Source organism: Leucoraja erinacea, chromosome 1 (assembly GCF_028641065.1).
Source record: "Leucoraja erinacea ecotype New England chromosome 1, Leri_hhj_1, whole genome shotgun sequence".
Taxonomy (NCBI): domain Eukaryota; kingdom Metazoa; phylum Chordata; class Chondrichthyes; order Rajiformes; family Rajidae; genus Leucoraja; species Leucoraja erinaceus.
Window position 1 is genome coordinate 136,754,048 of NC_073377.1, and position 25,191 is coordinate 136,779,238.

Consider the following 25,191-nt stretch of genomic DNA (forward strand, 5'->3'; position numbering starts at 1 on the left):
TGCAACTCTGTCTCGTCCCGTTGCTCTACCTATTGTACTGGAGTTTGGCTTGACTGTATATATGTATGGTATTATCTGATACAAGTATGAGGAGGTATTGACCAAAGTAGGGAGATGAGGTTTCAGTTATATATGACTTTGGTGAGTCCACAGCTGGACCAAAACTACGGCCTCTATTCTTTACATTTCCACCCGAGGAACAAGATTCTGATTATCTACCCTGTCTATGCCTCTCATAAATTTTATTTACCTCTACCCGGTCTCCCCTCACCCTTTGGCTTGCAGAGAAAACAGTCCAAGTGTGTCCAACCTCTCCCTGTAGCAAGAACCCTCTAATTCAGGCATCACTCTGGTAAACCTCCTCTGCACCCTCCACCGCCTCACATCCTTCCTGTAATGGGGGCGACCAGAACTGCACGCCATACTCCAAAAGCAGCCTGACCAAAAGTCTTATGAGGCTGCATTGTGACTTACTGATTCCTACATTCAATGCCCCGACCAATGAAGGCAAGCATACCGTATACTGTAAAAGACACAAGGTGCTGGAGTAACTCAGTGGGTCAGGCAGCATCTGTGGAGAACATGGAACAGAGTGCTGGAGCAACTCAGCGGGTCAGGCAGCATCTCTGGAGAACATGGATGGTGGGGACCATTTTTCAGACATCTATTTTTGTAGGCCGGGATTGGCAGTTCTTTGTTTGTGCCATACACCTTCTTGACCACTCTATCCACTTGTGTCGCCACTTTCAGGGAGTTATGGACCTGAACCCTGAGACCTCTCTGTACATCGATAACTATTGATAGTCTTCACAACATTCGGGTATCTTCCCGTTACATTCAATCTCCTGATTAAACTTTGACAATGGGAGCCTCAATAACTGGATTCATTCTTCCTGTTTACATCTCCTGACTACGGCTGCTGTCTGTATGGAGCTTGTACGTTCTCCCTGTGACTGTGTGGGTTTTCTCCGGGTGCTCCGGTTTCCTCCCACACTCCAAAGACGTGTAGGTTTGTAGGTTAATTGGCTTCGGTAAATTGTAAATTGTCCCTAGTATGTTGGATAGTGCAAGTGTACGGGGTGATCACCGGTTGGGATGGACTTGGTGGGCCGAAGGGCCTGTTTCCGCGCTGTATCTCTGAACTAAACTAAACTTGTACCGAAACTGATCTGAAGTGACCCGGGCAGTCCAGAGTTGATTCAGAGCTGACCTGATGTGGGCTTGTTTATAATACAAGTATTTATTGCTGCCCTGGTGTCGGCTGATGGATTTGGGGTGGGGTGTATGGCTCGACTCAAAGAAAAACAGTCCATTGTACAGTGAACAAGGTCAATTTACTCTGCCAGCTGCCTACTTAAAGAGGAAACACACACCAGAGCGATTTAAGTTGCAATGCAGAGAGTAAAGATAGCCGCAGACAAAGTAATCGATCCCAGCCATCTAGAGCAGAGTGATTACAAACCTGAGAGTCATAGAGTCATACTGTCTTACAGCACGGAAACAGGTCCTTCGGCCCAACTCGCCCATACCGACCAACATGCATCACCTACACCAGTCCCACCTACCTGCGTTTGGCCCAAACGCCTTTTTGACCACCTTATCTACCCGTAATTCCACCTTCAAGGAACCATGTACTTGTACTCCTACATTCCTCTGCTCTACAACACTACCCAGAGGCCAACCATTCACTGTGTAGGTCCTGCCCACGTTAGACTTCCCAAAATGCAACACCTCGCATGTCTCTGCATTAAATTTCATCAACCATTCCTCAGCCCACCTGGCCAATCGATCCAGATCCTGCTGCAATGTTTGACAACTATCTTTACTATCTGCAAAACCACCCACTTGCTAATCATCCAAATCATTGATGAAGATGACAAACAGTAACGGGCCCAGTACCGAACCCTGAGGCACACCACTAGTCACAGGCATCCAGTCCGAGAAGCAACCTTCCACCATCACCCTCTGCTTCCTTCCATGGAGCCAATTTGCTATCCAATCAGCTGTCTTTCCTTGGATCCCATGCGATCTAACCTTCCAGAGCAGCCTATCATGTGGAACCACATCAAATGCCTTACTAAAGTCCATGCACACAACATCTACAGCTCTGCCCTCATTGACCATTTTGGTCACATCTTCAAAAAACTCAATCAGATTCATGAGACATGACCTCCCACGCACAAAACCATGCTGACTATCCCTAATCAGCCCTTGTCCGTCTAAGTCCATGTATATCCTATCCCTCAGAATATTCTCTAGCAACTTTCCAACTACAGATGTTGAGCTCATCGGCCTATAGTTCCCAGCATTTTCCCTGCAGCCCTTCTTGAAAAGAGGTACAACATTTGCCACCCTCCAGTCTTCCGGCACCTCTCCTGTAATTGAGGACGACTCGTAAATTTCAACCAGGGCTCCTGCAATTTCCTCTCTAGTTTCCCACAATGTCCTCGGAAATATCTGATCAGGCCCTGGAGATAGGTCTACCTTCATATGAGTCAGTACCTTCAGTACTTCTTCGACGGTAACACTGACTGCTCTCAAGACACTTTCATTAACTGCCCCAAGTTCCTCCGTCCTACTGTCTTTCTCCATGGTAAATACAGAGGAGAAATACTCATTGAAGACCTTGCCCATCTCCTGGGGCTCCACACAGAGGTGACCGCTTTGATTCCTGAGGGATCCCATGCTTTCTTGTTACCCATTTTCGCTTTATGCGGTTATAGAAACTCTTGGGATTGTCCTTAATGCTACCCGCCAGAACAATCTCCTGGCCCCTTTTTGACCTTTTTTTCCCTTTTTTAGCTTACTCCTTAGTTCCCAAAACTCCTCCTGAGGTACACTCCTCCCAGCTGCCTATAACTGTCCTATTCCTGACCATAGCATAGCATCTCTGGAGACCATGGACAGAATGCTAGAGTAGCTCAGCGGGTCAGGCAGCATCTCTGGAGACCATGGACACAGAGTGCTGGAGTAACTCAGCGGGTCAGGCAGCATCTCTGGAGAACATGGACACAGAGTGCTGGAGTAACTCAGCGGGTCAGGCAGCATCTCTGGAGAACATGGACAGATACCCGTCTTCTCTTATCTTTGGTATAAAGCAGCAACTGCAGTTTCACATGAAAACTGGAGGAACAGCACCTCATATTGCAGTTGGGTAACTTACAACGTTGAATTCTCCACTTTAAGTAATGTCCCCCTACCCCCTTCCGTACCCCCCCCCCCCCCCCCCCCCCCCCCCACTTGTTCCTTTCCTCATCTCCCTACGCTTATCTCCCAACCCCGAATCCCACATTCCCCTTTAATACCCCCTCTTGCCCTTCCCCTCCCCCGTTCCCGTCCACCCACATCCCTCCCTCCGACTATGCATCCCATTCCTTCACTTCTCTCTGTATCTGACCCCCATAGGTCTTCTTTTCACCTGCTGCCTTTGTCACTTACTCCACCCATCTGCCAATCACCACCTTACCTGTATCCACCAAACACTCACCAGGCCTTGTCCCACCCCCACCCCCCCTCTCTACTCCATCGGGCTCCGACCTGAAACACTATCTATCCATTCCCTCCACAGATGCTGCCTGACACACTGAGTTCCTCCAGCACTTTGATCAAGATTTCAGCATCTTAGTTTAGTTTAGTTTAGTTTAGATACACAATGTGGAAACAGTCCCATCAGCTCATTGAGTCCACACCAACCAATGATCACGTATTCCAGCACTATCCTACACACTAGGGACAATTTACAATTTAAAGAAGCCAATTAACGTACAAACCTGCACGTCTTTGGAGTGTGGGAGGAAACCGCAGCACCCGGAGAAAACCCACGTGGTCACGGGGGGAACATACAAACTCCATACTGACAGCACCCGTCGTCAGGATGGAACCCGGGGCTCTGGCGCTGTGAGGCTGTAACTCTACCTCTGTGCCACCATGTTGCCGTTACTTTTGTAACACGATATTCTGTTTATTTTCTCTTTTGCACCGGCTGACGTTCTCGTGTTTTGCTATGATTCGCCTCGATTGCGCGCAAACCAAAACATTTTCACTGTAACGTGGTGCACGCGACAATAATAAACATCGACCAGAGCCGAGCACGTCAACTGATCCTGCAACTACCACCCCTGCGAGACAGCACTGTGGGGAGGTACCCACAACTTCACCGTCACCTTCACCAATGACAGTAGAGCAAGAAGGCAGCTCACCCCCACAACCTTCCCAGGGGCAGTAACACTGGTCTTGCTGTGAGGCAACGTTAGGAGAGGCATAGACAGGGTGGGCAGTTAGAAGGTTTTCTATGTCAAATAATAGAGGGCATAGCTTTAAGGTAAGAGGGGCAAAGTGTTAATGATGATGTGCAGGGGCAAGTTTTTTTACACAGAAGATGTTGGATGCCCGGAACGTGCTGCCAGTGGTGGAGATGGAGGCAGATACAATAGTGGCCTTTAAGGGTCCTCTAGATAGGCACGTGGATATGCAGGGAATGGAGGGATGTGGGTCACGTGCAGGCAGAGGAGATTAGTTTAACTTGGCATCATGTTTGGCAAGGACATTGTGGGTCGAAGGGCCTGTTCCTGTGCTGGACAGTCCTGGTGGCAAGGCCAGCAGCATCATCAAGGTACTGACCTCCCATCTACCTCATTAGAGGCCCTCAAATAATCTTTAATCGGAGTTTACATGGCACTCTGTGTCCATGTTCTCCAGAGATGTTGCCTGACCCGCTGAGTTACTCCAGCACTCTGTGTCCATGTTCTCCAGAGATGCTGCCTGACCCGCTGAGTTACTCCAGCACTCTGTGTCCTTGCATTAAACGTTGTTCCCTTTATAATGCAGCTGTACATTGTGGATTACTCAATTGTAATCTTGTATAGTCTATCCGCTGAAGTGAGACACAAAGTGCTGGAGTAACCCAGCAGGTCAAGCAGCATCTCTGGAGAAAAGGAATGGGTCGAAACCCTTCTTCAGACTAAGTTTCAGGGGAGAGGGAAACTAGGGTCATGAGAAGGTTCAGAACAGGTTCTTCAGTCTGGATAGTACACAACAAATACCCTTTCACTGTACACGTGGCAATAAACTGCACTAAACTAAACGTTATTCCCTTTATCCTGTATCTGTACACTATGGAGAGCCTTTATGTAAAGTCTTTCTGCTGACTAGCTTTTCAATGAACCTCGGTACACATGACAATAAATTAAATAAGATAATTTATTTTGAAACCCATCTTTTCACAAGAGCCCTGGCACAATGAGCAGTGGTGGAATGGCTGCGTATTCTGTGGCATTTCAATGTACTTTCGAACACATGATGATAAACTAAACCAACTAACTAACTAACTAACTAGCTGACAGCTCCATTCTGTGTCCAGAGAGGAGGAGGCTGATCAGAGAGAGGGGAAACCATTCCTACCTGGGACAGGTGGCAGGCACGTGCAGCTGAACAGGGTTACGTAGTTCACCCGGAAGTCGGAGTTGATGGGGTAGTAGTGGGAGAGTTTGATCATCTTCTTGAAGGCATCGTAGATGAAGATGAAGCTGATGAGGGAGGAGAAGCCCTCCTCAGTGAAGCGGGTGAAGTACTGCACCAGGAAACTGGCGTCCGTTGCAACCAGGATCAGAGTCAGGAAGGCCGACCACAAGCCGATCCACAGACGGAACTCCAGGTAGTCAAAGGCATTGTCCCTGCAAGACAAGGATGGCAGCACGTTGAGCCACAGAGAAACAGTCAGAGAACCACCGAGCCACAGAGAAACAGAGCGTGAAAACGGGCCCTTTGGCCCAACTTTCCCACGCCAACCAACATGTCCCATCTACACGAGTCCCACCTGCCCGCGCTTGGCCCATAAACCTGTCCTATCCCTGTACCAGTCCAAATGTTTCTTAAACATTCTAATAGTCCCAGCCTCAACTACCTCCTCTGGATACTCGTTCCACACATCCACTGTCAAAAGGTTATCACTCAGAATCCTATTAAAACTTTCCCACCTCACAATAAGCCTATGTCCTCTGGTTCTCGATTTCCCTACAGGGCAAAAGACTCAATCTATTTCCCTCATGATTTTATACACCTCTAGAAGATCACCTCTTATCCTCCCACGCTCCAAGCAATAGAGGTGGGAGGAGGGTGGGAGGAGGTTGCCCCGTCCCATTGGTACGGAACATTTATATTTTTCAGCTTGAAATTGTGCAATATGGTGCATACTGTAGCGAGTCTTATAACTTACACTTAAATGGAATATATATGCTTTAAATTGGATTGGAGCGTTTTTGAAAGGGAGGAGGCTGTGCGATCACTGATCACTGACCTTGGGGGTATCCGGTGAGGGAGTGGAGTAACCGAGTGGGGAGAGGGTGTGGAAGAAGGGTAGGAACTTTTTGAAATTTGATGTATTAAAATCATGTTTTAGTGCACTGTAGAAGTATGATTTCAATGTTTTTTGTATGAAGTATTTTTAAGAGGTAACTTTTTAAGGGGTAACTTTATCCACACAAAGGGTGGTGGGTGTATGGAACAAGCTGCCAGAGGAGGTAGTTGAGGCAGGGACCATCCCAACATTTAAGAAAAAGTTAAGACTGATACATGGATAGGACAGGTTTGGAGGTATGGACCAAAAGCAGGTGGTGTAGCTGGGACATGTTGGCGGGTGTGGGCAAGTTGCACCGAAGGGCCTGTTTTCACACTGTATCACTCTATGACCACATTATACCTCCACCATGCATGAATGCTTCAAAATCAAGTGATCGAGTTTTATTGCCATATACTCAAGCATAGAAACATAGAAAATAGGTGCAGGAATAGGCCATTCGGCCCTTCGAGCCAGCACTGCCATTCAATATGATCATGGCTATTCATCTAAAATCAGTACCTCTTTCCTGTTTTTTCCCCATATCCCTTGATGTCGTTAGCCAATGTAACTCTCTTGAAAACATCCAGTGAATTGGCCTGCACTGCCTTCTGTGGCAGAGAATTCCACAGATTCACAACTCTCTACGTGAAGGTAGTTTGTCCTCATCTCAGTCCTAACTGCCCCCCCCCTCCCACCTTTATTCTTAAACTGTGACCCTGGTTCTGAACGCCCCCAACATCGGGAACATTTTTCCTGCAGTTATAGTAAGTGAAAATCTAGCAGGCAAGCAGGATGCTTTCTCCAACCACCCCCATTTGAAGTCCACTACCTTCCTCCGTTTCTACTCAGTGCTTGGTACTTACTTCCAGCAGCCACTGGTTGTCCTCCAGGATGCACCGAGCCGCAACCTGATCCATGCCGGTCACCTGGGCAAATTCGACAGAGACTCTCTCTCTCTCCCCCCTCTCTTCCGTTCTCTCTCCTCTCAACCCCCCTCTCTCTCTCCCCCGCTATCTCTCCACTCCCCCTCTCTTTCCCCTCTCTCCCTCTGTCTCTCCTCTCACCCCCTCTCCCGTCTCCCCCTCTCCCCTTCCCTCTCTTCTCCCTCCCCCCTCTCTTCCCCACTCTTTCCCCCCCTCTCTCCCTCCCAACTTACTCTTCCTCCTCTCTCTTGTCCCCTCTCTCCTCTCTCTCTCTCCCCCCCCTCCCCCTCTCTTTTCCCTAAACTCTCTCCCCGCTTTCCCCTAACTCTCTCCCCGTCTTTCTCCTCCCCTCTTTCTTCTCTCTCTCTCCCCCCCTCGCTTTCCCCAACCTCTTTCTTTCCTTCCTCTCTATCTCCCCCCCCCTCTCTCTCCCTCCCCCTCTCTCTCCCCCCTCTCTCTCTGTCTCTCCTCTCACCTCTCTCTCTTTCCCCCCTCTCTCCTTCTCTCTTCCCCCATTTCTCCCCTCCTACCTCACTCTTCCCCTTGCCCTCTCTCCCCTCTCTTTCTCCTCTCTCTCTATCTCTTTTTTCTTTGTCCCCCTATCTCTCTCTTTCCCCGTTTCTCTCTTTCCCCCCTTCCCCCTCTCTTTTACCACCCCTCTCTCTTTCCCTTTCTCTCTCCCATTCTCTCCTACCCTCCCCTCCCTCTCCTCTCTCTCTTTATGTTTTTATGCCCCTCTCTTTCTTTCTCGTTCTCTCTTTGCCTGTCTCTCCCCCCTCTCTCTTTCTCTTTCTCCCTCTTCTCTCTCTCCTCCCCCCCCCCCTCCCTCTTCTCTCTCTCCATTCACTCGCCGCCTGTCTCTCCCCTCTCTCTCCTCTCACCCCCCCTCTCTCTCCCCACTGTCTCCCTGTCTCCTTCCCCTCTCTCTCTCTCCACCTCCCTTTGAGAGTCTGTCCCTTCGGCACAGAGACTCTTGTGGCAGCGGCGCAACGCTTCCGACGGCTCCGCGGCCCGGGACATGCACTGTCCGGAGTGCTCCATGGCCAGAGTTGCAGCGAGCGACACGCCGGCCCCGGCAAACACTCGTCCGTCCCGGCTCCCCGCATCTGTTCCCGCCGCTGGTTCTGCTCCCATCCCTCCCGCAGCCCCGGCTCTCCAACACCCGCGGACCATGCAGTTTATCTGAGTTTTGAAATTTTCGTTGATCACAGAATTTCTCACCACAGAGCGTGAGAAATTTCTGATCAGCGTGAGGGCGTGAGAGTTTGCTTGAGGGCGTGAGTCTCACGCTCAAAGCGTGAGAGTTGGCAGCCCTGTCTTTCCTGTAACACGGTGCCCAGAACTGTGCACAATATTCTAAATGTAGCCTCACCAACATCTTATACAACTGCGACATGAACTCTCAACTTCTATGAGCATTAAACGCCACTGGGCCTGTACTCGCTGGAGTTTAAAAGGATGACGGGGGACACCATTGAAACATTGAATAATGAAAAGCCTGGATAGAGTGGATGTGGAGAGAATGTTTCCATTAGTGGGAGAGTCCAGGACCAGAGGGTAAAGCCTCAGAATAAAAGGACGTAATTTTTAAAAGATGAGGAGGAATTTCTTTAGTCAGAGGGTGGTGAATCTGTGGAATTAATTGCCACTGACGGCTGTGGAGGCCAACTCAGAGGACATTTTTAAAGCGGAGATTGACAAGTTCTTGATTAGTGCCAGTGTCAGGGGTTACAGGGAGAAGGCAGGAGAATGGGGTTGAGAGGGAAAGATAGATCAGCCATGGTTGAATGGCAGAGCAGACTCAATGGGCCGATTGGCCTACACCTGCTCCTATGACTAATGAACATAAACTTGGGTATCCAGGCTATCACCAGATAGGAACCACTCAATTACCAACTAGAGAGCGGTCCTGACCTCCCATCTACCCTCTTGGGGACCCTGGGACTATCTTTAATCAGACTTTACAGGATATTATCTTGCACTAAACGTGGGCAGCTTGATAGTAATCATGTATCGTCTTTCCGCTGACTGGACAGCACAGCTTTTTTACGAAGAATCCTTTTCACTGTACTTTGGTACACATAATAATGATAAACTAAAGTCAACTAAAGGTGGATGTTCATTATTGTCACGTGCTGCAGTGATCAGCTAAATCATTCTGGTTTCCATTCCCATCTGGCTGTTTATCACTCGAGAGCTTACGGTGGGGCAATAGATGGTAAATTCAGGCATTAATGACACTTCCTCATTAATAAATTTAGCACAATTACTCAACTTCGGCCAAACAAAGTATGCCGTTGATAATATAATAATGCTGCCTTCTGGCAAGATGAAGTGGCTGAGGGGACAATAACCCCATTTAACAAATATTTGGACAGTTACATGGATAGGAAAGGTTGACCGTGATGCTGGGCCAAATTTTAGGATTAGGTTCAGGTTTATTACTAAGGTACAGTGAAAAGCTTTGTTTTGCATGATATCCAATACTATACAAAAATACAATCACGCCAAACTCAAGTACTATAGGTAGAGCAAAGGGGAAGATACAGAGTGCAGAATATAGTAGAAACATAGAAAATAGATGCAGGAGTAGGCCATTCGGCCCTTTGAGCCAGCACCACCATTCAATACGATCATGGCTGATCATCCATAATCAGTACCCCGTTCCTGCTTTCTCCCCGTATCGCTTGATTCTGTTAGCACTAATAGCTAAATCTAACTCTCTCTTGAAAACATCCGGTGAATTGGCCTCCTCTGCCTTCTGTGGCAGGGAATTCCACATCTTCACATCTCTCTTGGTGAAATCTCAGTCCTAAATGGCCTACCCCTTATTCTTAAATTGTGACCCCTGGTTCTGGACTCCACCAACATCAGGAACATTTTTCCTGCATCAAGCCTGTCCAAGCCCTTAAGAATTTTATATGCAGCTCTAAGATACCCTCTCATCCTTCTAAATTCCAGTGAATACAAGCCCAGTCGACCCATTCTTTCCTCATATGTCAGTCTTGCCATCCCGGGAATTAACATGGTGAACCTACGCTGCACTCCCTCAATAGCAAGAATGTCCTTCCTCAAATTAGGAGACAAAACTGCACACAATACTCCAGGTGCAGTCTCACCAGGGCCATGTACAATTGCAGTAGGACCTCCTTGCTCCTAAACTCAAATCCTCTCGCAATGAAGGCCAACATGCCATTAGCTTTCTTCACTGCCTGCTGTACCTCCATGCTTACTTTCAGTGACTGGTGTACAAGGACACCCAGGTCTTGTTGCACCTCCCCTTCCCCTAATATGACACCATTCAGATAATAATCTGCCTTCCTGTTCTTGCCACCAAAGTGAATAACCTCACATTTATCCACATTCTACTGCATCTGCCATGCATCTGCCCATTCACCCAACTTATCCAAGTCATCCTACAGACTCATAGCATCCTCATCGCAGCTCACACCGCCACCCAGCTTTGTGTCATCCGCAAAAATGGAGATGTTACATTTAATTCCCTCGTCTAAATCGTTAATGTATAATGTAAATAACTGGGGCCCGCTTCATCGAGCCTTGTGGCACTCCACTAGTGACTGCCTGCCATTCTGAAAAGGATTCATTTATTCCTACTCTTTATTTCCTATCTGCCAACCAGTTCTCTATTCACGTCAATACCCTACCCCATGTGCTCTAATTTTGGCACACTAATCTCTTGAGTGGTAAGGTCCCTCATAGGAGGTTAGTGGGCAAAATTAGGGCACATGGTGTTGGGGGTAGAGTGCTGACATGGATAGAAAATTGGTTGGCAAACAGGAAACAGAGAGTGGTGATTAACGGGTCCCTTTCAGAATGGCAGGCAGTGACTAGTGGGGTACCGCAAGGCTCGGTGCTGGGACTGCAGCTATTTACAATATACATCAATGATTTGAATGCAGGGATTCAAAGTAACATTAGCAAATTTGCAGATGACACAAAGCTGGGTGGCAGTGTGAATTGTGAGGAGGATGCTATGAGAATGCAGGGTGACTTGGACAGGTTGGGGGAGTGGGATGGCAGATAAAGTTTAATGTGGAGAAATGTGAAGTTATCCACTTTGGTAGCAAAAACAGGAAGGCAGATCACTATTTAAATGGCATTGTTGGAAAAAGGGGCAGTACAACGGGATCTGGGGATCCTTGTACATCAGTCTATGAAAGTAAGCATGCAGGTACAGCAGGCAGTGAAGAAAGCAAATGCATGTTGGCCTTTATAACAAAATGAGTCAAGTATAGGAGCAAAGAGATCCTTCTGCAGTTGTACAGAGCCCTAGTGAGACCACACCTGGAATATTGTGTGCAGTTTTGGTCCCCTAATTTGAGGGACATTCTTGCTATTGAGGGGGTGCAGCGTAGGTTTACAAGGTTAATTCCCGGGATAGCGGGACTGTCATATGCTGAGAGAATGGAGCGGCTGGGCTTGTACACTCTGGAGTTTAGAAGGATGAGAGGATATCTTATTGAAACATATAAGATTGTTAAGGGTTTAGACACGCTAGAGGCAGGAAACATGTTCCCAATGTTGGGGAAGTCCAGAGCCAGGGGCCACAGTTTAAGAATAAGGGGTAAGCCATTTAGAACGGAGACGAGGAAACACTTTTTCTCAGAGAGTTGTGAGTCTGTGCAATTCTCTGGCGGTTCTCTGGATGCTTTCAAGAGAGAGCTGGGTAGGGCTCTTAAAGATAGCGGAGTCAGGGGATATGGGGAAAAGGCAGGAACGGGGTACAGATTGAGGATGATCAGCCATGAACACATTGAATGGCCGAATGGCCTACTCTTGCACCTATTGTCTATTGTCTATGGAGTGGGACCTTTTTGAAAATCCAGATACACCACATCCATTGGCTCCCTTATACATTCTACTTGTTACATCTTCAAAAAATTCCAAAAGATTAGTCAAGCATGATTTGACAATAGATTTCCCCATCATAAATCCATGCTGAGTTTGACCGATCCTGTCACTGCTTTCCAAATGCGCTGCTATTACATCTTTATATTCAGTCGATAAAACATTGGAAAATGTTCACCAATGCATCCATGATTTCTAGGGCCACCTCCTTAAGAAATCTGGGATGCAGACCATCAGGCCCTAGGGATTTATCCGCCTCCAGTCCCAACGGTTTACCTAACACCATTTCCTGACCAATATGGATTCCCTTCAGTTCCTCCCTCCCACTAGATCCTCAGTCCCCTAGTATTTCTGGGAGATTGTCTGTGTCTTCCTTCGTGAAGACAGAACCAAAGTACTTGTTTAACTGCAATTCCCTTGTTCCCCATTATAAATCCACCTGTTTCTGACTGTAAGGGACCTACATTTGTCTTCACTAATCTATTCCTCTTCACATATCTAAAGAAGCTTTTACAGTCAGTTTTTATATTCCACGCAAGCTTTCTTTCATGCTCTATTATCCCCCTCTTAATTAACCCCTTTGTCCTCCTCTGTTGAGTTCTCGGCATTGTAGCGCATCAGTTCCAGAGACAATGGGGTAGAGTTTAATCGGACAGCACTTTAGCTTATGGGAGGTCTGTTGGCACTGAAACTGATGCACTACAATGCTGAGAACTATATTCTGCACTCTGTATCTTCTTTGTACCTGAGTTTGGCATAATAGTGTTTTCTGATCTGACCAGATAGTATGCAAAACACATCTTTTCACTGTACACACGTGACAATAATAATCCTAAACTTGAGTTGGGTATGGGCAGTTTCTGTGTGGGTTTGCCACTCTGACTCTGTGGAGTTTGGAGCAATACAATTGTTCTATTGTGTGAGATCTCCTTTAAGTGAAGTGCAGCTTGTGAATGGGGGATGAAACACTCCACACGTGTTAAGTGGCTTCGACTGTCATTGTTCCCCCACTACGATGACCTTCATCGCATCTGCTGCGTGATCCTATCTCGGGGCAAGCATAGAACGCCACTACGACCAAACTGGGGATGACAAAGGCGGCTTTCTCTCGCACCAGAGAGGGGCTATTGTGTCAGCGCGCATGACGAATATAGCGCCATGTCACGTCAAGCTCAGTTAAAGGGCAATCCTTCCTGTCCACTGTCCTATCAACTGGCATAGAAACATTGAAACATAGACAATAGGTGCAGGAGTAGGCCATTCAGCCTTTCGAGCCAGCAACGCCATTCAATGTGATCATGGCTGATCATCCACAATCATTACCCTGTTCCTGCTTTTTGTCCACATATCCTTTGATTCCATTTGCCCTAACTCTCTCTTGAAAATATCCAGTGAATAGGCCTCCACTGCCTTCTGTGGCAGAGAATTTCACTGATTCACAACTCTCTGTGTGGATAGCTGCTGCCAAGAACATGGTCTCAGAACAGAGTTTAGTTTAATTTAGAGATACAGCACGGAAACAGGCCCTTCGGCCCAGAGTCCGTGCGGACCAACGGTCACCCGTAGAACACCAGTTCTATGCTATCCCACTTTCTCACCCACTCCCTACACACAGTATAAAGCCGCAGAGTACACAGAGGGCCGATTAATCTACAGACCCGCACGTCTTTGGGATGTGGGAGGAAACCAGAGCACCCGGAGGAAACCCACGCGGTCACAGCGAGTATGTGCAAATGCCACACAGACAGAACCCGAGGTGAGGTTTGAACCCGGGTCTCTGGCGCTGTGAGGCAGCAACTCTACCGCTGTGCCACCCCAAGTGTAGTACAGCACAGAAATAGTCCCTTTGGCCCAACTTGCTCACACGACCAACATGCCCATCTACACCAGTCCCACCTGTCCACATTTGGCCCATATCCTTCTATACATTTCCTATGCATGTACCTACCTGTGCCTATTAAATGTTGTAATAGTACCTGCCTCAACTACCTCACCTGGCAGATCGTTCCATACACCCACCACCCTTGTGTAAAAAAATTGCACTGTTAAGCAGGTGAGCCATTTACGGGGATCAGGTGAGCCATTTACCGGGGACAAGTAAGCTGTGTACCCTGGACAGGTGAGCTGTGTACCCGGGACAGGTGAGCTGTGTACCCTGGACAGGTGAGCTGTGTACCCGGGACAGGTGAGCTGTGTACCCGGGACAGGTGAGCTGTGTACCCGGGACAGGTGAGCTGTGTACCCGGGACAGGTGAGCTGTGTACCCGGGACAGGTGAGCTGTGTACCCGGGACAGGTGAGCTGTGTACCCTGGACAGGTGAGCTGTGTACCTGGGACAATTGAGGTTTACTGGGGACAGGTGAGCTGTCTACCAGATACAGGTGAGTTCTTTATTGGGGACAGGTGAGTTGTGTTTAAAGGAGATGTGCGGGGCAAGTATTTTTTTCCACAGAGGGTGGTGGGGGCCTGGAACGCGCTGCCAGGGATGGTGGTGGAGGCAGATATGATAGTGGTGCTTACAAGACTCTTGGATAGGTATAAGGCTATGCAGGGAATGGAGAGATATGGATCACATGCAGGCAGATGTGATGGTCTTTGCATCATGTTCAGCACAGACATTGTGGGCCGAAGGGCCTGTTCTTTCTGTTCTATGTTGTAAATATTCTTTGGACACTGTGAACCATCCTAAACACCAATTAGACAGTGCTCCTGAGCTGCCAGCCACCTCATTCGAAACCCTCGGACTATCTCTTTAGTGGACTAAACGTTATTCCCTTTATCCTGTATCTGTACACTGTGGACGGCTCAACTGTAATTATGTATTGTCTTTCTGCTGACTGGATAGCACGCAACAAAAAAGCTTTTCACTGCACCTTGGCATAGGTGGCAATAAAGTAATCTAACTATGTTCTGTCACCTATTTGGGTGACACGGTGGCGCAGCTGTAGAGTTGCTGCCTTACAGCGCCAGAGATCCGGGTTCCATCCTGACAACGGGTGCTGTCTATATGGAGTTTGTACGTTCTCCCCGTGGCCGCGTGGGTTTTCACAGAGATTTTTGGTTTCCTCCCGCACTTAAAAGACATACTGGTTTTTAAAGGGCCTGTCCCACTGACAGCGGCTGTCTTCAACCTTCAAGCTCGAGGGCACTCGCCTGGAAAACCTCGTGCTGGATTGATCGTCAGCGATGAAACCACGAGCTGGATCGACTGACTGCACACGCACACACGCACACACACACACACACACACACGCACACTGCAAAGGCGGGGGCCAGGGTAAGCGGGGGAGCGCTGTCTGAAATTCACACCCGCGATGAAGGGGAAGGTAAAAGACGCTGCACAGAGTACAGTAAGTCCTTTAGAGACTGTGGAGGTGGTGGGAGGGAGAGAAGGGAAGAGAGGGGGAGAGAAGGGGAGAGAATGGGAGAGAAGGGGGGGAGAAGGGGGGGAGAACGGGGGAGAGAAACAGTGAAGACAGTTTTAAGAAGTCAGACAACTTATAATAATGTTTAGCGGCCATTTTACCTACCGGTCGGTTTTCCTGGGTCCTGAAAATTCCAATGAGCCAATTAAAATGCCCGGTCAGCAAAGGAGATTGCCTACGGCTGCCCTCGACTGCCTGTAATTACATGGTGACCCCACTCCACTGCACTACGAGTTCAAAAGAACCATGCCGACCAATTTTTACTGGCGGAAAATTTTTCAACATGCTGAAAACTTTTCCTAGACCAAACTGAGGCCGCGAGTATGTGGCAACTTCCCTTGATCATGAAGGAGAGTTCCAGTGACCTCATGACCTCATAGGCCCTCCTAGGACCACGTGTCGACCATGCTGCGAGCTTGAGTCGAGGGCAAACTCTTTAAAACTCGCAGATTAGATCGCCGCAGTGGGACAGGCCCTTAAGTTAATTGACTTTGTATAGACAATAGCCAATAGGTGCAGCAGCCAGCACCACCATTCAATGTGACCATGGCTGATCGCTGTTCCAGCCTTCTCCCCATATCCCCCATATCCGCTATCTTTAAGAGCTCTATCTAACTCTCTCTTGAAAGCCTCCAGAGAATTGGCCTCCAATGCCTTCTGAGGCAGAATTCCGCAGATTCACAACTCTCTGTGTGAAAAAGTTGTTCCTCATCTCTAAATGTTCTAAATGGCTACCCTTATTCATAAAACTGTGGCCCCTGGTTCTGGACTTTCCCAACATCAGGAACATGTTTCCTGCCTCTAGCGTGTCCAAATCCCTCTCATCCTTCTAAATTCCAGTGTGTACAAGCCCAGCCACTCCATTCTACCAACATATGACAGCCCCGCCATCCCGGGGATTAACCTCGTGAACCTATGCTGCACTCCCTATAAGTGTAAATTGCCCCAAATGTGTAGGATAATGTTAATGTGCAGGGATCGCTGGTTGGTGTGGACTCAGTGGGCCGAAGGGCCTGTTTTCGCTCTGTATTTCTAAAGTAAAGTAAACCTATCCATGTCCTCCAGATATGCTACCTGATCCGCTGAGTTACTCCAGCACTCTGTGTGTTCCTGTGATAGCTGTAATTAACTCCATCCCTCATGGGGACGAGACTCTCTAATTGTCAAGAGTGCCGCAGCAGATGCTGAATTCACAGTTCGTGTTAGGACAAAGAAAGTGAGTTCTAAATTTAAACGCTCATCTCCCGACTGACTGTGCTCATCTCTGCCCACACCACTCTCACAGTCTGAGTCATAAGGTCATAAGGTCATCAGTGAGAGGAGTAGAATTAGGCCACTTGGCCCATCAAGTCTACTCCGCCAATCAATCATGGCTGATCTATCTCTCCCTCCTAACCCCATTCTCCTGCCTTTGCCCATAACCTCTGACACCCGTATTAATCAAATATCTATCTACCTCTGTCTTAAAAATATCCACTGACTTGGCCTCCACAGCCTTCTGTGGCAAAAAAATCCACAGATTCACAACCATCTGACTAAAGAAATTTCTCCTCATCTACTTCCTAAAAGAACGTCCTTTAATTCTGAGGCTGTAGCCTCTAGTCCTAGACTCTCCCACTAGTGGAAACATCCTCTCCACATCCACTCTATCCAAGCCTTTCTCTATTCTATGTTTCAATAATGTCCTTCACCTCATCCTTCTAAACTCCAGCGAGTACAGGCGCAGTGCCGACAAACGCTCATCGGAGGTTAACCTACTCATTCCTGGGATCATTCTTGTAAACCTCCTCTGGACCCTCTCAAGAGCCAACACATCCTTCCTGAGTGGTTCCGGAGATTACTCAGTACCTCAGTGTCAGAGATGGCTTCAGGTGGAGCGATTCTGGGCGGAGACAGAAAGGAGCGGATCCACAGGGTGAGAGAGGTCTCCACGAGTCCCAGGGGTGCAGTGGGGGGGGGGGGGGGGGGGGGGGGGGGGGGGGGGGGGGAGGGGGCGAGGGGAGGGGGAACGTTTCTGTAGATGAATGACTGAAGGGGCAATGGAAGGAAAGACGAGGAGAACAAAATAAACGCAGGGCTGCGGGGGAGAGTGATTAATTTGTAGACAGTGTGTGTGCAAGCAAAAAATCTCTCTGTGCATAGTCACACATGGCAATAAACTATTCCATTCCAATTCTAGAATCTTTCAAAGAGATAATAGAGGTATGATAGGCTGAATGGCCTAATTTGCCATCACAGTGAAGCAGAGGGATTTAGTACAGGTCCATTGTTTGTTGAAAGGTGAGTAAGTGACAAATAGGGTGATAGACACAAAGTGCTGGAGTAACTCAGTGTGTCAGGCCTCTTTCTCCAGAGATGCTGCCTGTCCCATTGAGTTGCTCCAGCACTTTGCGTCTATCTTTGGTATAAAACAGCATCTGCAGTCCTTTGTTTTGACAGGTAAATAGAGTGGTCAAGAAGGCACATTGGCATTCATCAGTGTTTTGAGTATAGGAATTGTGATGCTATGTTACATTTGTAAAATACATTAGTGAAGTTAGATTTGGAATATGGTGTCCAGTTTTGGTCACCCTGCTAAACTGGCGTTAAACTGTCGTTAAACTGGACCTGGTGCAGAGAAGATTTACGAGAATGTTGCCAGGAATCGAGGGCCTGAGCTACAGGGAGAGGTTGGGCAGCCTAGGAGCGCAGGGGGCTGAGGGGTGACCTTATAGAGGTATATAAAATCATGAGATGAATAGATAGGTTGAATGCCTGGAGTAGGGGAATCAAGAACCAGAGGACATAGGTTTAAGGTGAGAGGGGAAAGATTTAATAGGAACCTGAGGGGCAACCTTTTCACAAGGTGGGTGTATAAAACAAGCTGCCAGATGAGGTGGTTGAGGCAGGTACTATAACAACATTTAAAAGATACATGGACACGTACATGGATAGGAAAGGTATAGAGGCATATGGGCCAGGATAGATCCCTCTTCTATGTTCTTCCCTCCTGTTACCAGGCTACTGAATGTTCCTCCCATAAGCTAGGGTGTAGACCCGATCTCCCAGCCTACCTCATGGTGAACATTGAACTTTTTCTCAGTAACTGTAGCACTATAATACATCATCATCATCGTTGAAAACATCAATGGGCACGGTGTCTTAAATGGGCCCGGTGTCTTACGACAGTGATCGCAACATCTACTGAAGTGTGGATGGCCGTTGGCTCGCTAGGAGCTCATCCGCCCTTTGACAGGTCTTGTTTTTGGTCCTGTTGGAGGTCCACAGTCCCATCCTCACCTGGCAAACCAGGTGGGGGAAGACGGTTTAGTCACCGACTATCCGACCATGGAGCAAGTAGCACGGAATTACATGGTACCCATGACGGTGGGAACTCCCCCCGACCTGACCTATAACACTGTGACACTATATTCTGCACTCTGTGATTGGTCTTTTTGCACTACCTGTTGTACTTGAGTATGGCTTGATTGTACTCATGTGTTGGCTGATTAGGCCCGATTGTACACCAAAAATGTCTGAAGAAGGGTTCCAACCCGAAATGTCGCCCGTCCATTTCCCTCCCCAGATGTTATATGACCCGCCACTATGTTACTCTAGCACTTTGTGTTTTGCTCAACATTCCAACATCTGCAGCTCCTTTTGTCTCCAAAGTTTCACTGTATCTTGGAACACATGACTTTAATAAACCAATTCCAATACCAATACCAAATTCAATCCCAATATCAGGGGTAGGAAGAAACTGCAGATGCTGGTTTACACCGAAGATAGACGCAAAATACTGGTGACGTTTCGGGTCATCTGAAGAAGGGTCTTGACCTGAAACGTCACCCATTCCTTCTATCCAGAGATGCTCCCTGTCCCGCTGAGTTAATCCAACTTCTGGTGTCCATAATCCAAATATCAAGCCCAATATCAATGCTATTATGTTCCAATATTAATTCCTATATCAATAGCAATAGCAATCAATGGAAATGCCTGCACCAATGCCTGTGCCAGTGTGACGTACTTGCTGAAGCTGAAGAGGAGACGTTCGAAGACCAGCACGGGGCCGGTGCTGCTGAGGATGGTGAGTGGTTGCCCGGCGAACAAGCAGAAGACGCATCCAGTGACAGCAGTGCCCAGGAAACTCTCCAACACGCCCTGAAGGGGGAGATAATGAATCAGCGAGTTCCATCCAACGGCTGCTCATACATTGTGCAGGAAGAAACTGCAGATGCAAGATAGACGCAAAATGCTGGAGTAACTCAACGGGACAGGCAGCATCTCTGGAGAGAAGGAATGGGTGACGTTTCGAATCGAGACCCTTCTTCAGACTGAGAGTCAATGTAGAGGGAATCTAGAGATATGGAAGGGTTAGGTGTGAAAACGACAGAACAAAGTTGACGATTGCTCAAGGAAATGTAAAATGGTTCATTATTGGCTGAGGGAAGGAGACAACGAGGCATACAATCAGTAAAATTAATCAGGAGGACAGTGACACTAGTTGGAGAACTAGGACGGGGGAGGGACATAGAGAGAGGGAAAGCAAGGCCACTGTTAGCTGTGGGCTAAGCGAAAATGAGTTACAGACAATGAGGTTCAACTAGATGACTTTGAAACTGGTACAATGGCTTGTGTGGGGGGCGGACGGGGAGAGGAAAGCAAGGGCTACTTGTAGTTAGAGAAGTCCATGTTCATACCACTGGGGTTGTAAGCTGCCCAAACAATATATGAGATGCTGTTCCTCCAATTTGCGCTGGGCCTCACTCTGACAATGGAAGAAGCCCAGGACAGAAAGGTCAGTGTGGGAATGGAAGGGGGAGTTAAAGTGTTTTACACCTTTCCCTTCAATATCTCCCTCTCCACTGACTCCCAGTCTGGTTTGAAGCTGCCGTTGGCTGGTCCTCCATCCAAAGTGCGGGGGAATGGCCTTCCTCAGACTGACCCTAGTGGAGTGGGGATGTGGTCAGCTTTGTCCCCCTTCGTCCAATCTGTCTTCAGAAGGGTCCATCCCAAAACGCCGTCTGTCCATTCCCTCCACAGATGCTGCCTGACCTGCTGAGTTCCTCCAGTACTTTGTGTTTTGCTGAAGATTCCAGCATCCTTGTGCCTTCTCTATCACGGGCCAAGCTTTACCCCCACCACCCCTTTAACCTGTCGGGGGTTCTGCAAGTGAGAATTTCATTGTTCCATTTCGGGACTTATGATAACAAAACACTCTTGTCTAATTGGCCCAGAGATTGTCACATTAGTTCCTGATTAGGACATCAGTTCATGCGTCATAGGAGCAGAATTAGGCCATTCGGCCCATCTATTCGATCATGGCTGATTTATCTCTCTCTCAACCCCATTCTCCTGCCTTCTCCCCGTAACGTGACACCCATCGTAATTAAGAATCTGTCAATCTCAACTTTAAAAATACCCAATGACCTGGCCTCCACAGCCGTCTGTGACAAAGAATTCTACAGATTCACAACCCTCTGACTAACTAAATTCTTCCCCATCTCCTCTCTAAAGGAACATCCTTTAATTCTGAGGCTGTGCCCTCTGCTCCTAGACTCTCCCACGAGTGGAAACATCCTCTCCACATACACTCTATCCAAGACTTTCACTATTCGGTAAGTTTCAATGTCCCAGAAAGCAGAGGCCCAACAACCTGCGGCAGTGCTCGCGAACCTGCATGTTTTCTGTGGCATCTCCGAGCAGCCCACCAAAGGTGATCGCGTTGGTCACCGTGCCCAGGTAGATGAAGAGGATGGCGGACAGCGACTGGATGCTGAGCGCGTCGTAGAAGTCACTGGCGTACCACGGGATCTTCCTCTTTATGTCCTCCACAAAGCCCCCGAAGAACCTACAGTGTCGGACAAAAGAAAAGTTCAATAGAAAACCGGGATGTTGCAGGGAAATCCCTCATGATGACATAGTTCCATTATAGTTCCATGGATCCCATGGTCAATAAGGAATGCCATGGTCAATTGGGAAACCCAAAGTCAATAAGGAATGATGTAGTCAACAAGGAATCCCATGGCCAATAAGGAATGCCATGGTCGATAAGGGTTGCTGTGGTCAATAAGGGATGCCATGGTCAATAAGGGATGCCGTGGTCAATAAGGGAATGCTGTGGTCAATAAGGGAATGCTGTGGTCAATAAGGGAATGCTGTGGTCAATAAGGGAATGCTGTGGTCAATAAGGGAATGCTGTGGTCAATAAGGGAATGCTGTGGTCAATAACTGATACTATGGTCAATAAGGGATGCCATGGTCAATATGTGAGTGCCATGGTCAATATGGGAATGCTGTAGTCAATAAGGGATGCCATGGTCAATATGTGAATGCCATGGTCAATAAGGGATACCATGGTCAATATGTGAATGCCATGGTCAATATGTGAATGCCATGGTCAATAAGGGTTGCTGTGGTCAATAAGGGTTGCTGTGGTCAATAAGGGATGTTGTGGTCAATAAGCTAATGCTGTGGTCAATAGGGAATCCTATGGTCATTAGGAATGAGGGGAAAATCAGTCCAAATTTGTGGATTTGTGAGGAAGATGTGAAGAATGATGTGGTTGTGGTCATTTCAGACCCAGTATGGGACTCACTGAATTAGCGGTGGACTAACTTAGATGGGGCATCCTGGTCTGCATGGGCAATTTGGGCTGAAAGGCTTGATTCCTGTGCAGACCAAAGATGTCCGTCAGGGAATGTTGCTGACTGGCCCGCTGCAGGAGTACGTGCTGAGGGACGCACTGAAGCTTGGTGCAGCCAACGCCAAGGCTCTGTAGGGGAGGACCACAGTCTCAGGTCCTTCCGCTGCTGGACATTGGGGGGCAGAGTCCAGTGGGGACACCCCTCAAAACAACGGAGGGGACATCACCCTGGGCACATGATTGGCAATAATGTTGTATGCAAACACTACTGAATATGTCACTAATCAATGTATGGATGCTGAGAATGAGTTTATGCACACTTTTTTTTTGTATATCTATTTTTATTCTGAATTAACTTTATTTTTTGAAATTTAAGAAAAAACTGAAGATAGCATTGCTATCAACCTGCCTCCTTTTCATTCAAAGGGCGACTAACCGGAATGTCTGAAGTCAATGAGAAACTAGCGTATTTGTCATTTTAGTTTTAGTATTAATTTTAGAGATGCAGTACTTTCTCATCCATTCCCAACACATTAGAGGCAATTTACGGTGAGCTGCTGCCTCACAGAGCAGTGACCCAGGTTTGATTCCGACTACGGGTGCTGTCTGCCCGGAGTTTGCACGTTCTCCCCGTGACCATGTGGGTCTCTTCCAGGTGCTCCGGTTTCTCCCCACACTCCAAAGACATGCTGGCTTGTAGATTAATTGGCCCTCTGTAAATTGCCCCTAGTGTGTAGGGAGTGAAGGAGAAAGTGGGATAACATAGAACTAGTGTGAACGGGTGATCAATGGTCAGCACGGAATCGGTGGGCCACAGGGCCTGTTTCCATGCTGTGTCTTTAGACTAAACTAGACCATAAGTCAATAACTAAGAACTGCAGATGCTGCTTTATACCAAAGATAGAAACAAAGTGCTGGAGTAAACCAGATTGATGAAAGGTCCCAACCTGAAACGTCATCTATGCATGTTCTCCAGAGATTGTATTGTATTGTATTGTATATCTTTATTGTCATTTCCTGAGTATTCGCATACCCAGAGGAAACAAAAAAACGTTGCTCAACCAGTGTCCATTCAGTGTGCATTAAAAATAAATAGAAATAAAAATACATATATCATGAACAAATTTAACACTCTACTAAACATTCAACAGTTACTCCAGCACTCTGTGTACTTCTGTGTATTGAGCAGTATCTGCAGTTCCTTGTTTCTAAGCCAGGTTGCACATTTATTTCTCCTTACGTTGTAGAATTTTTCATCTTACCTTCCAGTTTTCTTCAGCTCGTCCGACACCTCGTGCCCCCCGCCTCCTTGTCCACCGTCGTGGGGCATGTCGCCATTCATCTGCACACTCTCTCCACCCGAAATCATGTTCTTCCTGTTTCAAAGTGGACAGCATTAGTGACACCATTCACCTCTGCCTAGCTCTCTCTCTCGCGCGCGGCTACAGTGCAACATAAAACAAGCCATTCAGCTCTTCTGAACCTTGATGGTGTTCCCTGCCCCTCTCCAGGCCACGATGCAACCAGTCAGTATGCTCTCTACTGTACACCTGTAGAAGTTCAAGAGAATCCTCTTTGACACACCGAATCTCCGTAATCTTCTCAGGAAGTAGAGTCGCTGATGTGCCTTCTTTACATCAGTGTGCTGGGTACAGGAAAGATCTTCGGAATTATGCATGCCCAGGAATTTGAAGTTTTTGACTCTCCCCACCATCATCCCATTAATGCAAACAGGATTGTGGGTCCTCATCCTTCCTCTTCCAAACTCCACAATCAGTTCCTTGGTTTTACTGAAGTTGAGAACCAGGTTGTTGTACTGGCACCATTTAGTCAATCGGTCGTTCTCATTTCTCATGGTCATGTAACATGTAACAAGCAACATGGAACATGCAACATAGAACATAGAGCAGAACAAGAACAGGCCCTTCGGCCCACAAAGTTTGTGCTGGACATGATGCCAAGTTGTACAGATCTCACCTGTTTGCATGTGATCCATATCCCTCCATTCCCCGCATACCCATGTGCCTACCCAATAGCCTCTTAAACGCCACTATCGTATCTGCCTCCTCTACTTCCTATGGCAGCACTCTCGAGGCACCCACCACCCTCTGTGTAAAAACCTTGCCCCGCACATCTCCATTCATCTTTTCCCTTCTCACCGTAATCTGATCTGATCTTCAGCCTCAGGGCCACATCTAACTCCCCCTTAAATATAGCCAATGAACTGGCCTTGACTACCCTCTGCGGCAGAGAGTTCCAGAGATTCACCACTCTCTGTGTGAAAAAAGTTCTTCTCATTTCGGTTTGTCCTGGACTTCCCCAACATCGGGAGCAATCTTCCTGCATCTAGCCTGTCCAACCCCTTAAGAATTTTGTAAGTTTTGTAACATCAGGAGGCATCAAGCCATAGTCACACAGCACAGAAACAGGCCCTTCAGGACATCTCATCCATACTAACCAGGATGCCCCATCTAACCTGCCTGTGTTTGGCCTATATCACTCTAAACCTTTCCTATCCATGTACCTGTCTAAATGTGTTTTAAATGTTATTCTACTCCCCACCTCAACTACCTCCCCAGGCAGCTCATTCCCCGCTGTTATCAGACTCTTCAATGGAATAGATCATGTAGATGCACAATATTTCACCCAGAGTAAGAGTATCAAGAACCAGAGGTCATGGGTTTAAAGTGAGAGGGGAAAAATGTAATAGGAACATGAGGGGCAACTTGTTCAAACCAAGGGTGGTGGATGTATGGAACGAGCTGCCAGAGGAGATACTTGAGGCAGGTATTATCACAACATTTAAAATATATTTTAAAGACATTTTAAAAGGTATTTGGACAGGTACATGAATAGGAAAGGTGAGGGGGATCTGGGCCAAATGTGGGCAGGTGGGACTAGTGTAGAAGGACATCTTGGATGACATGGGCAGGTTGGGCCGAAGGGCCTGTCATATGCTGCATGATTCTATGACACTATGATTCTCATACAGTAGGGATGAAGTCCCCGATC

At 47.6% G+C, this 25,191-nt stretch overlaps 1 protein-coding gene across 1 annotated transcript in view; it reads right to left on the bottom strand.

Moving 5' to 3' along the window:
* LOC129696731 (electrogenic sodium bicarbonate cotransporter 1-like) overlaps window positions 1-25,191 on the bottom strand; it is a 214,005-nt gene that overhangs the window by 111,302 nt on the left and 77,512 nt on the right. Inside the window, exons 11-14 of the mRNA XM_055634903.1 lie at window positions 23,442-23,555; window positions 21,210-21,384; window positions 19,561-19,694; window positions 5,390-5,672 (exon numbers count right to left, since the gene is read on the bottom strand). Coding sequence (XP_055490878.1) covers window positions 5,390-5,672; window positions 19,561-19,694; window positions 21,210-21,384; window positions 23,442-23,555 — 706 coding nt within the window. The remainder of the gene's footprint in view (window positions 1-5,389; window positions 5,673-19,560; window positions 19,695-21,209; window positions 21,385-23,441; window positions 23,556-25,191) is intronic.